Below are 14,614 nucleotides of genomic sequence, written 5' to 3' on the forward strand. Positions count from 1 at the left end.
AAGTCCTGGAATATCTTCTATTGTTCCACCCACCCTCTCAGCTCTGTCTGCATGGTTGTACCTCAACTGTGACAGTGCCATGTTGGGTAATGGCACCATGGGTCCGCTGCTGATATTATCTGCCTCCAGAGCAGTCAGTGTATTTGAGTAATTCACTGTGCGCGAGATGTCTCCATGGTGCATTCCAGTATGTGGCAGTAAAGACGCAGAGAATAATGGAATTCACATGGTGAAATTACCCATTTCCTTCATATTAAATTGCCAGGTTTGAATTCTGGTCTTTGCTGATTTAGCTGAGCTCGGTAGGGATGGCAGTATGGGCAACACCATTGACCGAAGCACCCCCTGGGTTAGAGGGGAGAAAAATTTACCTCTCCTCTTTTGCCCATTCATAAGCTGTAAGTGCTTGTTTAACTGTTGGGACAAGTTCAGGTTTCTGTGCTGTCCCAGTGATAGAATAGTCAACTGCTACTCCCCCTCAACATGTAGATATGAATGATAGTCACTTGGATGAGGTATCAAATGGTGCCAGTGGAGACCCTCGATGTCTTCATGAGCAGCGCAGAGAAAATGGGTGGAAAAGTTGCCAAAAAAGGATAGTAGGCTTGTATCGTGTGTACTTTTGTTCTAGTTTATGCTGAATGCAGCTTTGTACCTTACTGGTGTATATTTTTTCCTCAGCACTGTACACTTGAATTGGGCAGCTATGTGAAAGACCTTGCAGCCATTCACAGTGACCTCTCCAGTATTGTAATATTAGATAATTCGCCAAGTGCATACAGGGGGCACCCAGGTAAGATGATTGTTGCTTTCCAACTCTCTTTAAAGTTGTTTTTAACTCTCTTCTGTTCCTGCTGTGACTGTGTTATTAGTAGGATTTCAGAAGTGCAATGATATATTTCAAATAGAAAATTTTGCCACGAATTTGGTAAAATTCAATGGGCATGTGAAATTTCTGTATTTGTTAAAGCTTTAGACATATCAGCCAGCAGTGTATTAGAATCTGTAGTTGTAAGCTTGGATTGAAGAAATTTAACACAGGAGGTGAAATAAATCGTGCTGAATAATAATTGCTTTTTTTTTTAAAAGAGCTTTTCCTGCTAAGGATTGTTACACTGAGTCTAGTGGCAGCGCTGAGAATATACTCTTATTACACAAAAGTAGTCTTTTCACCCCCTCTTTGTATATTTCTTGAAGGCTATGTAATCTGCTCTAACTGCAGCAGGTTTAACTCTGTCAAAGTACCCACACTCTGATGCACGTTGACTGTTATTTCCTGGTAAAACTCCACAATAATACTTGGAAGACAGGTTGCTTAAACTTGGCTTGTATTCCCTTGAGTATAGTAGATTGAGGGGTGATCAGATCAAGGTGTTTAAAATGTTAAAACTAATTTGATCGGATAGAAAAGGGGAAACTATTTCCTCCGGTGGGAATAGCATTCAGGAGTGTAATCAGGAAGCACATGTTCACACACGGTAGTAGACATTTGGAACTCTCTTTACCAAAAGGCTGTGGATGCTGGTGAATTGGAGCGTTCCAGGACTGATTGTTTTTTGCTGATGTGGAACAATGGAGGGAGACTCGAGTTGAGGTACAGATCAGCCATGATCTAATTGAATGGCGGAGCAGGCCAGCGGGGCTGAATGGCCTATTCCTGTTCCTAATTCACTGATAGCTTGGGTTAAAATATGTACAGAGATTGTGTTCACGTCGACGGATTGCCAATCCTGATGTGAATTATATGAAGCACCTTGACATAGTTGGATACTTGCATATCTCATTAATTGATTCCCTACTGCGTGTCAACTATGGTTTTCCGTGTTCTCTGGTGTAAACATTTTTTTCCTAGCAGAGCATTTCTTTCGAAGAGCAGTGAGAATTATTCCAAGTTTAAGGGTGGGTGTGCAAGAGATGCTGGTCAAGGAGCCTATTATTGAAGTGTATAATAGATTAAATGGTTAAAGATCATTTCATGCTTTTTTTTTTGAGATGGAGCCCCAAATTTACAAGCATCTGCCAATCAGTTGCTTCACTGACTGCAATTAACCTCTAATTGACCTCATCCCTGTTTGCAGCAATTCGACTTTGCAGGGTTCCCCTTGTCCACACACAAGAACACAAGAAATAGGAGCAGGAGTAGGCCATTTGACCCCCTCGAACCTGCTCTGCCATTTAATAAGATAATGGACTCAGTTCCACTTCCCTGCCTGCTCCCCATAACCCTTTATTTCCTTATCGCTCAAAAATCTGTCTATTTCCACCTTAAATATATTCAATGACGCCGCCTCCACAGCTCTCTGGGGCAGAGAATTCCATCTTTCATCCCACCAGCCTCCACATTCAGCGGTTCATCCTCTGCCATTTCCGCCACCTCCGGCATTATCCCACCACCAATTGCATCTCCCCCCCCCCCCCCCCCCCCCCGCTTCCCCCCTCAGCATTCCGAAGGGACCGCTCCCTCAGCGACACCCTGGTCCATTCTGCAGTCACCTCCAGCACCCCCTCCCCTTCCCAAGGCACCTTCCTGTGCAAGTGCAGGAGATGCAACACCACCTCCCTTCCCACTGTCCAGGGCCCCAAATACTCCTTCCAGATGAAACAGCGATTTTACTTGTACGTACTTCTATTTAGTATACTGTATTTGCTGTTCATGATGTGGTGGTCTCTACATTGGGGAGACCAAGTGTAGATTGGGTGACCACTTTGCTGAACACCTCCGTTCAGTCTGTAAGTGTGACCCTGAGCTTCCTGTCGCCTGTCACTTTAATTCTCCACTCCCACTCTGATCTCTCTGTCCTCGGACTCCTACACTGTTCCAATGAAACTCAACACAAGCCTGAAGAACAGCGCCTCATCTTTCGTTTAGGCACTTTACAGCCTTCTGGACTCGACAGAGTTCAACAATTTCAGAGCATAACCTCTGCCCATCTTTGGCTCTCTTTTTCTTCCCCCTCCCCCAAGCCTTTTTTTCTTTGTCTCCCATTGCAGCTGGTCATTATTCTGCCATTCACACCCTATCTAGACTAACCTTTTTCTAACTCCAGCCATTACCATTTCAATTCGACCCATCATCCCTTTTGTGTCTCTAATCTCTCCTGCCTTCCACCCTATCACAGACCTTTTTTGTTCTTTCTTCCCCTCCCCCTTTTCAGTGCTTCTTCAGAATGTGTTCTTTTCGAACATTCAGCAGTTGTGACGAAGGTCACAGACCCGAAACGTTAACTCTTTGTCTCTCCACAGATGCTGCCTGACCCACTGAGATTTCCAGCATTTTCTGTTATTTCAGATTCCAGCATCTGCAGTATTTTGCTTTTGTGTTGAACAGCAAGCACCCTGGCAGCAGAACATAACCTTTTTTTGAATTGGATAGTATGAGACCTCTGTCATTATAAACAGCGCATCGTCCAACTTGATGTGAACAATGGCTGCTTATTTCAAAAAACAACAGGCGAGTAGAACTGGATGTCATAGCTGTAAAGGAGTACATTTAGGTCAGCTAGCAGAAGAGTGCAGGGTGTCTGGAATAATGTCAGGCAGGATACATGCGACATAGGCTGGGCCTTTACTTGTCGTTTACTGGGAAAGTTGTGTTAATCTTGTGTGTTTGCCCCTCCCCACACAGATAATGCAATTCCTATCAAGTCTTGGTTCAGTGATCCCGGGGATACAGCTTTATTAAACCTTTTACCAATGCTTGATGCATTAAGGTAGGTTGACTATAAATTGCTAAGTATGGAATGGTTTGTGAATTTTTCATGCTGCGCAAGTTTGATGGATTTTAACTTTAAGGGTTATTTAATAAATGTGAATATATTTGTGTGGCTTGCCATAAATGGGCCCAAAGAATTCTCGCCCTTCCCAATTAAAAGCATGGCTGTGTGTCCCTGCCTCTTGCTTTCTCCATGAGTTCTATTAAAACGTTACACCCCAGTGGTTTAGTGGGTACATGCACCATATGATGCAGTATTGAGCACTGCTGATTAGAATGGCTCTGGGTTCAGTTGCTGGTCTCGGCTAAAATAGCTGATCTCAGGATGGCTGCAATGGTACTGCAATTGTTTTTCGCACCATTGTAGCTAGGGAGGGAAACTCATAGAATTTACAGCACAGAAACAGGCCATTCACGCCAATAAATCTATGCTGGTTCTAGAAGCAAAAAGTGCTGGATATACTCTGGTCAGGAAACGTTAACTCTCTTTCTTCACAGATGCTGCCTGGCCTCCTGAGTGTTTTATATTTCTCAATTTCTAGCATCAGTATTTTGCTTTTGTTTAATTCCATGTTTGTGCTCCACACGAAACTCTTGCCCACCCTAATTCATCTAACCCTATCTGCATATCCTTCTAGTTTTTGGTAAAATTTCTTGCTGTACCATAGGGTGTTGAGCCGATCCAGTTCAGCTGTGACTTTAGCTTCTCTCTTCCCCCTTCTCCTCCCCCCCCCCCCCCCCCCCCCCTACACAATGGTCAAATTGCCCACCTGACCTCATTATCCAGGCACTCTCCTGAAATGGAGAGAAAAGCCAAAGGGCTGCTGACATCTATGGAGTCATGTCCCCGCAAGAGTCTGACTCATCCGAAGAAGAGTAGAAAATAGTGGGAGAGGTTTAAAAAAAAAAAAAGTTGTGCTCCAAATTGTTTGTTTTTCCCTCCCTCCAGGTTTACATCGGATGTCCGCTCCGTTCTCAGTCGGAATCTCCACCAACATAGACTATGGTGACATTGAATTAGGTTTTTCTGATGTACCCTTGTTGGCAGTACATGCCTTCCTGTGCTTTGAACACTGTAAAAGCTGCACTCCAGGGAAAGGGGTTCTGAGTGTGCATGAAGTAACATAAGCTCAGTGGATAGTCGAGACCTCTGTTTACTTCAGCGTGGACAGCGAGACGTGTGAATTTTACACACGTTCCAATCAGTGCTGAAATGGTGCACCGTCTAATTCATTTTAATATATCTTTTGTTTATAAAATGGTATTTTTGAGTTAAACTCCACTCAGTTGTCTGAGTTGGAGTTTTCCTTTTTGAAGTGTGTTCTGCCTTTTAACGTTTGATTATGTAAAAAAAAACACTTAATTTATCAGTCTAAAAGTAACAAGGTGATCAGGCTGCCTCCCATTGAAAGGGAGACGGGTGATTTTTGTATTTGCTCCGTCCTTCTACATGATGCCAAGTTTTCAATCTGCAGTTTGACCAGGAAAAGCAATCCCAAGCCTGAGCCTGCCAATGGTGCTAAACCACAAATCTAGAACAAGGCTTTATTTGGGCCGAGATTTTTTTTTTTAACAGCTCATCCCTAATGTGAATAGTTGTCAATTCAACTTTTATCAAACAACAGTATTAATAATTGCATATCAAATGAAGAATAAAATCTTGATTTCTAGTACAATAATGGATGATTTGTATCATGACTTCATTTATGGCCTGAAGAGGCGCATCTCAACTATAATTTTAACCATCGATCTTGCCCCCTAAAATCATTATTTTTTTAAACTACTTTGGTAATTTCAGTTGAAAACCTGTTCAGTTCCACCAGGATTTCCCCAATTACCTTGCATTTTATTTGTCCATCTCTTTCTTCCACTTTCCTTTCTCTTCTCTTTCCCTCTTTGCCTGTTGGCTCAATCAGTAAAGGAGCCATGTGCCATAGTACTGGTTGGATTTCCTGGTCTGTGGCAGCATGACAATTAGCCTTGTGCCTCTGGTCTAAGGAGGGGGGAAATGAGTGTGGTTTGTGCTCTTGATTCCTGTGAAGTGACTCCTACTGAAAAGTTTGTTCGATAGATAGATAGAGGTAATGGGTGAAAGCGAGGTTGTTAATTGTCCACAGTTGAATAGACTGCTGACACTTTCTCGGCTCTCTCACACAAGTGTGAGCGGGGATGGAATCTTTTAATGTTAAATAGCAGTTTCCTGAAAGAACAGCTTTGTTAACAACCATCTAACTGGCATCAAGTGACTTGTGCTGGGATCACATGGTGAAGCTTTTTGCTGCGTGTGAAATGGTGTAGTTGGTAGCACCCCCTCACTAAGTCAAAGTCCACTCTGGGGCTTGAGCCCATGCTGGTATTTAAAGAGCAGCGTGTTCTCCTGATTTCCTGGTTTACAGCCTTTCCCAACCAACAGCGCCAAAAACATTAAACTAGTCATTCACCTCATTGCTGTCTGTGGGACTTGGCAATGTGCAAAATGGCTGCCGCATTTGCCTACAACAACTTGTACTTGTATATCGCCTTTAACGTAGAAAAACATCCCAAGGTGCTTCACAGGGGTGTTATAAAAAAAATGTTTTAAGTTACAGAACAGTAACTGCTTCCAAGGAATGTATTGTATGGGGAGCACTTTGGGACATCCTGATGTGAAAGAGCACAATATAAATACAAGTCTTTCCTTCTTTACGTTTCGTCCAGCTGTGTGCCAAGATCTTGGAGAACTCTTGCAGTATCTGGTCAGAACATTTGTTACTTTTATCACGAAGGAAAATGGTAAGAGATATATGTAGCGAGGAAATAAAAAGGACTTTGAGTCAATTGTAGGGCACTTTAACAGCTGAACAGTTTAATGTTTCCTTTGCAATCTGTTAATTTTTAAATTGGGATATTTTACAGATGCATGGAATTTACAGTGCAGGAGGTGGCCATTTAACCCATCAGTCCTGTGCTGGAGATGCTCCATTCTATTTTGGTGTTCGAGCAAAAGGCTGTTCCTGATGCCAAACAATTCATTATGTTCTATTTGTGTAGTTTGACCCCAATAAAGAGCTGAGATCACATGATTAATATAGAACTGCTGCTATGCACAGGCTGGTTTAAAGGTGTCCGACCCTTCATCGGTCATTAGTTGGTGCTGCAGTTCATGTGCCATGACTGAATGGGATATGGGTTTTTGCCTGAGGCTGGAAGCTTGCGATTTCCAGTAAAGGTGAGATACTTCCTTACTGCAGGGAGAGAGTGTTATTCTGGGCTGTTGCACATTTAACTTGTTTTACGTGGCACTGGTACAATACAGACTAGAGAAGAATTGGGCAATTTAATTCAGTGATTTGGGTCATTTGCATCATCTAGATGTCACAAATCTCGGGAGCAGAGATTGGGTTTGTAATGGTTATCTGAGCCTTCCTTAGGTTAGTACCTTGCATAAACGGTTCCCTGAAGTCTTTGCACATCCATCATACATGGGGTGTCTACCAGAGCCCTTCAGAGCACCTGCTGCCAACAGTGAGACTGCCCTGAAGTATGTATTTAACTATCATATTGGCTAATTTAATAACTGACCTGATTTATTTTGTGCAATGAGAGAATGGGGTTAAATTTAATAATTTTGCACCCCTTCCCCTGCCCAAAAAGGAATCAACAATGTTTTCTGTGGCATTTATGATTCCCAAATCTCCTGTATATACAATCTTCCAGTAAAGGTTTGGAATTTTAATTAACATATGGTAAAGGATATCAAGTGAAACATTTTTCAGGGAATGGGTGTAATGGCAGCCACTTGGTTTTTCTGCTAGAATGCAGTGTATACAAAAAGGTGCATTGTAATAGAAGTTCTTTGAGCTATGTTATTGTCCACACTTTGCAGCTTCAATTTTAACCCCTGGGGCCTGGCAGATACCAGTTTAAAATGGAGTGGGGGGCTTGTCCACCCCTATCCTGCCCTGATCTGACCAACTGCAATTTAAAATTACAGGCATCAAGGACACCCAAGCCAGTGGGGTCCTCTTTAAATTAGCAGATTGGGCTCTGATGACATCATTGGGGCTCCGATTTGCTAAACCTGCAGGGAACCGCAGCCAGGGTCAGAATAAGCCAAGAAAGTTACATTTTAAGTTATTGGATTCGGATTCAGTAGTAGCCAATTGGATAAATACTTGAAGAAAAAATGGCAGGGATATGGGGAAAGAGTGGGGGAGTGGGACTGACTGGATTGCTCTTCGAAAGAGCCGGCGCAGACTCGATCAGCCGAATGCCTCCTTCTATACTGTACTATTCTGTGATGCCTTAGGCCTCCCTTACTGCAGATTCCCCCTCCTCGGGCCACGATTCTTCTGCTGAGCACCACCACTTATTGTGGGCCAGGGACTGGTTTTTTTTCTCTCTCCTTCTCCTCCTCCTCCTTCTCTTCCTCCTCCTCCTTCTCTTCCTCCTCCTCCTTCTCTTCCTCCTCCTCCTTCTCTTCCTCTTCCTCCTTCTCTTCCTTCTCCTTCTTCTCCTTCTTCTTCTCCTTCTTCTCCTTCTCCTTCTCCTCCTTCTTCTTCTCCTTCTTCTCCTTCTTCTCCTTCTCCTCCTTCTCCTCCTTCTCCTCCTTCTTCTCCTTCTCCTCCTTCTCCTTCTCCTCCTTCTCCTTCTTCTTCTTCTTCTCCTTCTCCTTCTCCTCCTTCTCCTCCTTCTCCTTCTCCTCCTTCTCCTTCTCCTTCTCCTTCTCCTCCTTCTCCTCCTTCTCCTTCTTCTTCTTCTTCTTCTTCTCCTTCTCCTCCTTCTTCTCCTTCTCCTTCTTCTCCTTCTCCTCCTTCTCCTCCTTCTTCTTCTTCTCCTTCTCCTCCTTCTCCTCCTTCTTCTTCTTCTCCTCCTTCTCCTTCTTCTCCTCCTTCTCCTCCTTCTCCTCCTTCTCCTTCTCCTTCTCCTTCTCCTCCTTCTCCTCCTTCTCCTTCTCCTTCTCCTTCTCCTCCTTCTCCTCCTCCTTCTTCTTCTTCTCCTTCTTCTCCTTCTTCTCCTTCTTCTCCTTCTTCTCCTCCTTCTCCTTCTTCTCCTCCTTCTCCTCCTTCTCCTTCTCCTTCTCCTTCTCCTCCTTCTCCTCCTCCTTGCAGCAACCCCTCATTACCTGACTAACTGCTGGGCTCCCACTGCCCACCAACTCTGTGGCTGTTTTGGTTGGCAAGCGAAATGCTAATGAGGCCTGGCTGTTACAAGTGGCCAGGTCTGGTCTGCCTGCTGCGGCTCCTGGACGGGCATGTGTTACTGCATTCTTGCCCGGGAGTTAAAAGCGATCCCTACATCTTGGAGAAGTGTTTTATTAGTTTGTACCACACAGCCTTAAACAGGAGGATTCTATGTAAAACAAAGAGGAATCTGCTTTTGGAGGTTACCTGCTTGTCTGAGTATAATGCTGAAATGACACTGTTCAGAACCCAGTTGTTAACTATGTTCAATCAGTTGCATTGATCAGTATGAATTGGTTATACTGATCATTTTTATGCTGGATTCTTGTTGAACAGTCGAAGAGTACTGATTGGCATTTTGAACCGGTGAAAGCTTTGGTGTATTGCTCAGCCTGTCCTGCATGATGTGCTCCTATCAATGTTCTTGGCCCAAAGCCGACATTCTGAGCAGTGTGTGCTCAGTAGCTTATCATAGCTCAGTAGTTTATCATGCCAGTGAGCGTTAACTGCGTGTTACTGGACCAGTTTGAGCAATACTGATTTATGAATTTGTTGAAATGGCTGAAAATTCTCATCCCCTTCTGTATTTGAGTATTTATAATTTACATTCCAGTAGAGTGCAGATGTAACTCTGACCTATATAGTCAGGACAGTTCTGGGATCTTGCACAGTTTACCAGAGAGCTGTTTTGATTTTCTATTGAGCACTGCTTCACCATTCAACAACACTGTACCCCAGTAGTCCAAAGCCGTGTCGGAAGGTGGCCCAAAACCATCTTAGAAACATAGAAAATAGGTGCAGGAGTAGGCCATTTGGCCCTTCAAGCCTGCACCACCATTCAATAAGATCATGGCTGATCATTTAACCTCAGTACCCCTTTCCTGCTTTCTCTCCATACCCCTTGATCCCTTTAGCCGTAAGATTTTTAGCCGTAAGATCCCTTTAGATTTTTGAATATATCTAACAAACTGGCCTCAACAACTTTCTGCGGTAGAGAATTCCACAGGTTAACAATTATGAATGAAGAAGTTTCTTCTCATCTCTGTCCTTATCCTTATCCTTATCCTTATCCTTAGACTGTGACCCCTGGTTCTGGACTTCCCCAGCTTCTAATACAGTGACCGTTGGGAGAACCTGCCCAAATCAGTTGCATAACGGATTCCATCGTATATTTAAAAAAAAAAGCTTCACTTGCTTCCCTGTAATTCATTAAATATAGAAGTCTTTCCTTAATCTTTGTTCCTTTGTGTAATTGGATCTCTGTAGCTGGTCAGTGGGTTCTTCTGTGAAGTGAGCCTGCTTTGGTGTGGGTATGATGAGGAACGAGTAATCTTCAAAAAGATCCAGTGAAATGTTTTAAGCAAGTTTTGTTGCAAGTTAAGACTTCATTTAAACTCGACCTGGATTCTCTGTGACCTTCCTGGTCTGTGGCATTCTGGGTAATATTCCCCTGGATGATTTTAGTAGGCAAGTACATTGCCTGTGGTGGTACTTGTACAGACTAGGAAGGTCTTTAGTCTGCTCCTTGGGATGTTTTACTACATTAACGGCACTATACAAAATAAATTGTTGTTTCTCCTGTTAACTGATCTTAGCCAAGGGTGCTTTGATTAGCCTGAACAACCCTGGTCGTGGAAAGAGAGAAGTCGGGATCCTGATCATTACCAGTGACCATTCGGGGGAAAGTGCATATGTGTGGATGTTGTTTGAGAACAGGATTGCAGTTTGGTAATGTTGCTCCTCCAACACTTGGCTCAGGTACAAGTTGGTTGCTGGCACCCGTAAACCTAGCCCCAATATGAGTTGGCACCAAAAGGAAGCGGGTGGGAGAAAACTTAGCTGTCAATGTTTTGATCTGTGGGCCCAGTATTCCCCTACTGGTACTGGCTAGCTAATCCAAAATAGGCTACCATTAAAGGCACTGGTTCATGGTTTTCTTGGGGGGAGGAAAATGGATGGACTCATGAAAGGTGTTCCCCAAAACACCTGTATTTAAAACATTTTTTAAAAAGTAATCCAATTTAATAACATAATGTTGGTCTAAACTGGTGGTCCTGTAGTTTCCACTGACCCAATTTGTGTTTATTGGGATTGCAGTTTTTCTTTTACAGGTGCTTGGGGAATAAAGTTGTGAATGTGATTAAATTGTTTCTATTTTCAAAGTCTGACTTAAAGTTGGACATTTATTTTAGTACTCTGTCATGTTTCAGTAACATAGTTTTAAATCTATGAAAAATGGACAGGCATTGAAGGCTATCCTCCCTCGCCCCATCGTAGCATCCAGCTACAGTGTGCTCTTAAAGACCCTGCCCAGAGAGCAAGGCCAAATGCTTACCCCTTTTGAATAAAGAAGCTCTTCCTAACTTAATCTTTTGGCACTCTATCTTTGTCCTGAAGTTCTATCCTCCTGCCTTAATTTGAAGTCATGATCTGTTCTAAAATCTCAACCCAAGGAATCCTGCGCTCTTGTCCTGTGTTATGGTGTATGGTTTCCCATTGACCAATGGGGATGAACCAGCAAACCAACGCAGTGTCGAATAATGAATACAATGCTCGCCCGTTAATTAAATATCAAAGTTTCTTTTGCACCGATATGAAATAGCCCATCTATTGGATTAATTCTAAACCAGATGTCTGGAAGATCCCACATTTCAATACAAGCCTCCTCATTGGATGTTCATGTGCCACCTGGCCGGGAACAGCTGTACTTCATGCTGTAACAGGTCTCTAATTGGCTGTGCTGATTTGATTTTCTTACTGTCATCTGTTGACAACTGGTTTTGCTCTAAAATTGGCTAGAACTGGATGCTGACAACGTATCGAAGAAACCAAAACCGAAAATGTTGGCCTTTGAAAATGAAAGTGGTTGAGGTTTTAGGTGGGGCGCTTATCAGAACTGATGGGTTTTGATGAAGGGTCTCGCCCAGAATATTTGCCTGGGCCCAATGCTGGTTGACCTGTGAAATTCCACATTTTGCTGCTTTTATTTCAGATTTCCTTTTTGCCTCTATAGCGAGTTATAATGAACTTGCTTCTGTTGAAAACACTGGAAAATGAGTAGAAGTTGACCCTCGAGTTCTGCCCATCACAACTTGTCCAAAATTTTGCCACTCATATCCTGCCTTCCATAACGCTGTCTGTAAATTTTCATTGCTTCCCCACTCCCCCAATGTTCGAGTCTCTGTGTGGCCTCGTTCCTCCCTACTCCTTCAACCCGATATTGTTGCATGTTCTTCCGACTGGGTTTCTTTGCATCGCCCTCTCTATTCCACCCTTACCATCAGATCCTTCAGCTGTCTCTGCCCAACATTGAAATGTTCTTCCGAAGACCCTCTGCTCTGACACCCCTCTAGCTTCCTTAAAGCCTACCTCTGATCCCTAACCCTTTCCCCACCACTGCATTTGGTGTCCAGTTTTTCTTTGCCATTTGAAGAGGTTTGGGATGTTTTATGATAAACGGTGCTATAAAAGTGCAAGTTGTAAACTATCGTATCAGAAATGTTTTGCTTCTGTAGGAAGTTTAATCTGTGTTGCAGAATTGCCACATCCCAGTAGATGGAAGACAACTGGGTGAAATGAGTTGGGAATTCTCAGTCCCATTATAATTTGGCAGGACAACACAGCACAAATCTATGTTCAAATTTGACAATCTTGCTGATAGACCAGAGCAACAAGTTGCAAGTCTGTCACTGGTGTTTACAGCAGTGGGTGTATCAGCTTACATGCACTTTTTCCTATAGGGTATCACTACCAATATCAACCCTAATGACAATAATGGATAAATTCACACATGCCAAAGCCTCAATTGTGGTCTGAAGTCCTCTTGATTCATGTGTGGAGAAGTTCCCCTGTAGTTCCATTCTGTTTATATTGAGATAGACTTGAAGTTGGAGAAGTTTTTTTATCACTTTACATGCAGAGATCAGTGTGAAATATTTTTGTATGTTTAAAAATTACCTAATCATGCTGGTAGCTATTAAAGGTCATTGGCTGGATATTAATGATCTTGTTATTACTTGATGAAAGGGTGAGGCAGTGTGTTTTTTAAATGATGTATTTTGAAATTTATTTGCAAATGTCAAAACCCAAACTTACTTGGATCTTCTGGAGAAGAATAAACTAAAAAAAGAAATAAATGACTTTTTCCCATCATTGATTGGCCTGCAGCGTGGTTTGATTTGATTGGTTAATGTGCAGCCGAGTGTGGGACTGAGCCTTAGTTCCTGGGAAGGTTCCGGGTATGATTCCTGGGTTCTGCTGAGATAACCACCAAGGGAAGGGAAAATCGTCAGGACCCATGCTTGTGATTGCCATCAATTCAGCGGTATTGCATGTGAATGTTGGGTGTGGTTATGCTGCCCTCTGCCATTGATCAATTTTCAACTCGACAGGTGTCTTGTGTTCCATTGGCCAAGGCAATGAAGCCCATCCATCACTGCCACCATACCCGGCAGGCGTCAGCACTTGGGATAGGAAGCAAAAGCTATGGATAATCTTGTTGGCTTTTCCACCCTAGAGAAGGAATGATCAATGAATCTTGAGCAATGTTACGACTTCAATACTGGTGTGAACAGGAACCCAAGTTGTGGTTGGTGATTAAACTGAATAATTTTAATTGAGAGCCAAACACTCCTGTTATTCTTAAACTTTCAGCTGATTTTAATTTAGTGACTGCCTACTGTACATGGAAGACCTAGATGAGAGATTCCCAAGGAGCATTTGGCAAGAGCTTAATCTTGGCATGCTGCAAGTAAACTTTTCCAAAGTTGAACAGTTTGTGTAGAAGAGAATCATTCTCTTTAGGTTGAGGTGCATGTCAAAGGTACAAAGGTGTGTAAAAGATTATTTTTCATCTTTTAATATAATCTGCAATTGTGCAGGACTCTGGAAGCTTGAGCCAGGCAAAGTACACTGATGCAGCTTATTACCTTGGAATCTCTTGTGCTTTCTCTAATCACAGCAGTTCCTGTCGACCTCAATGAAAGCCAGCTATATTGGTTGAAACTTCAAGTACATCTAGTGATGGACTCTTCTATATCCCACTGAATACTGAAAAATCTTAGTCTTAGCTGCCATTTTAATTTCTAACCCAAACTGAGTTTCATCAGTTGCAATGCTGGATTAGAAAAGAATCCACCTTTACAATCTCAGCACTAGAGCAACTGTCCAATTTGGTCGCCAAGCACTTGCATTTATATAGTACAGTGCTGAGGGAGTGATGCACTGTCGGAGGTGCTGTCTTTTGGATGAGATGTTAAACCGAGGACCGTCTGCTCTCTCAAGTGGACATAAAAGATCCTATGGCACTATTTTGAAGAGGAGCAGGGACATTATCCCTGGTGTCGTGGCCAATATTTATCCCTCAATCAACATCACCACTAAAACTGATTATCTGATCATTATCACATTTGGCTGCCGTGTTTCCCACACTGACTACACTCCTAAGGCTGTAAAGTGCTTTGAGATGTCCAGTGGTTGGGAAAGGTGCTATATAAATGCAAGTCTTTCAGGGCAACCCAGTGTGCTCTACAATCATAAATTATTTATTCAAGTACTAGCACCACTGTTGCGTAAGGCAAATGTTAGTCTTTTGTACATAACACGGTCACACAAATGACTGATCAACCACATCCAGGTTTAGGCTGCTGAAGGGCAAGTAATCTTCACACCAGGCAATGACCATCTTCAACAAGAGAATCTAACCACGATCCTTTATTATTCAATGGCATTATCATTGCCA

General features: G+C 42.9%; 2 protein-coding genes across 7 annotated transcripts in view; both read left to right on the plus strand.

Moving 5' to 3' along the window:
- Positions 1–13,028, plus strand: part of LOC139228792 (CTD nuclear envelope phosphatase 1-like) — a 48,232-nt gene extending 35,204 nt beyond the window's left edge. For 2 of the 3 annotated variants that reach the window (XM_070860166.1, XM_070860168.1), the window contains exons 6-7: positions 682–793; positions 4,662–13,028. In XM_070860166.1, the coding sequence (XP_070716267.1) occupies positions 682–793; positions 4,662–4,840 (291 nt within the window). In that variant the 3' untranslated portion in view covers positions 4,841–13,028. Of the gene's footprint in view, positions 1–681; positions 794–3,625; positions 3,711–4,661 lie in introns of all 3 variants that reach the window. The other variant, XM_070860167.1, reaches the window with a different exon arrangement.
- LOC139228791 (claudin-16-like) overlaps positions 6,415–14,614 on the plus strand; it is a 31,463-nt gene continuing 23,263 nt past the window's right edge. For 3 of the 4 annotated variants that reach the window (XM_070860162.1, XM_070860164.1, XM_070860163.1), the window contains exon 1: positions 6,446–6,484. Coding sequence is in view for 1 of the 4 variants with exons in the window: in XM_070860165.1 (XP_070716266.1) it covers positions 6,482–6,484 (3 nt within the window). In the remaining 3 variants the exon portion in view is untranslated. Of the gene's footprint in view, positions 6,485–14,614 lie in introns of all 4 variants that reach the window. The other variant, XM_070860165.1, reaches the window with a different exon arrangement.

The sequence above is a fragment of the Pristiophorus japonicus genome, chromosome 18 (assembly GCF_044704955.1).
Source record: "Pristiophorus japonicus isolate sPriJap1 chromosome 18, sPriJap1.hap1, whole genome shotgun sequence".
Taxonomy (NCBI): domain Eukaryota; kingdom Metazoa; phylum Chordata; class Chondrichthyes; family Pristiophoridae; genus Pristiophorus; species Pristiophorus japonicus.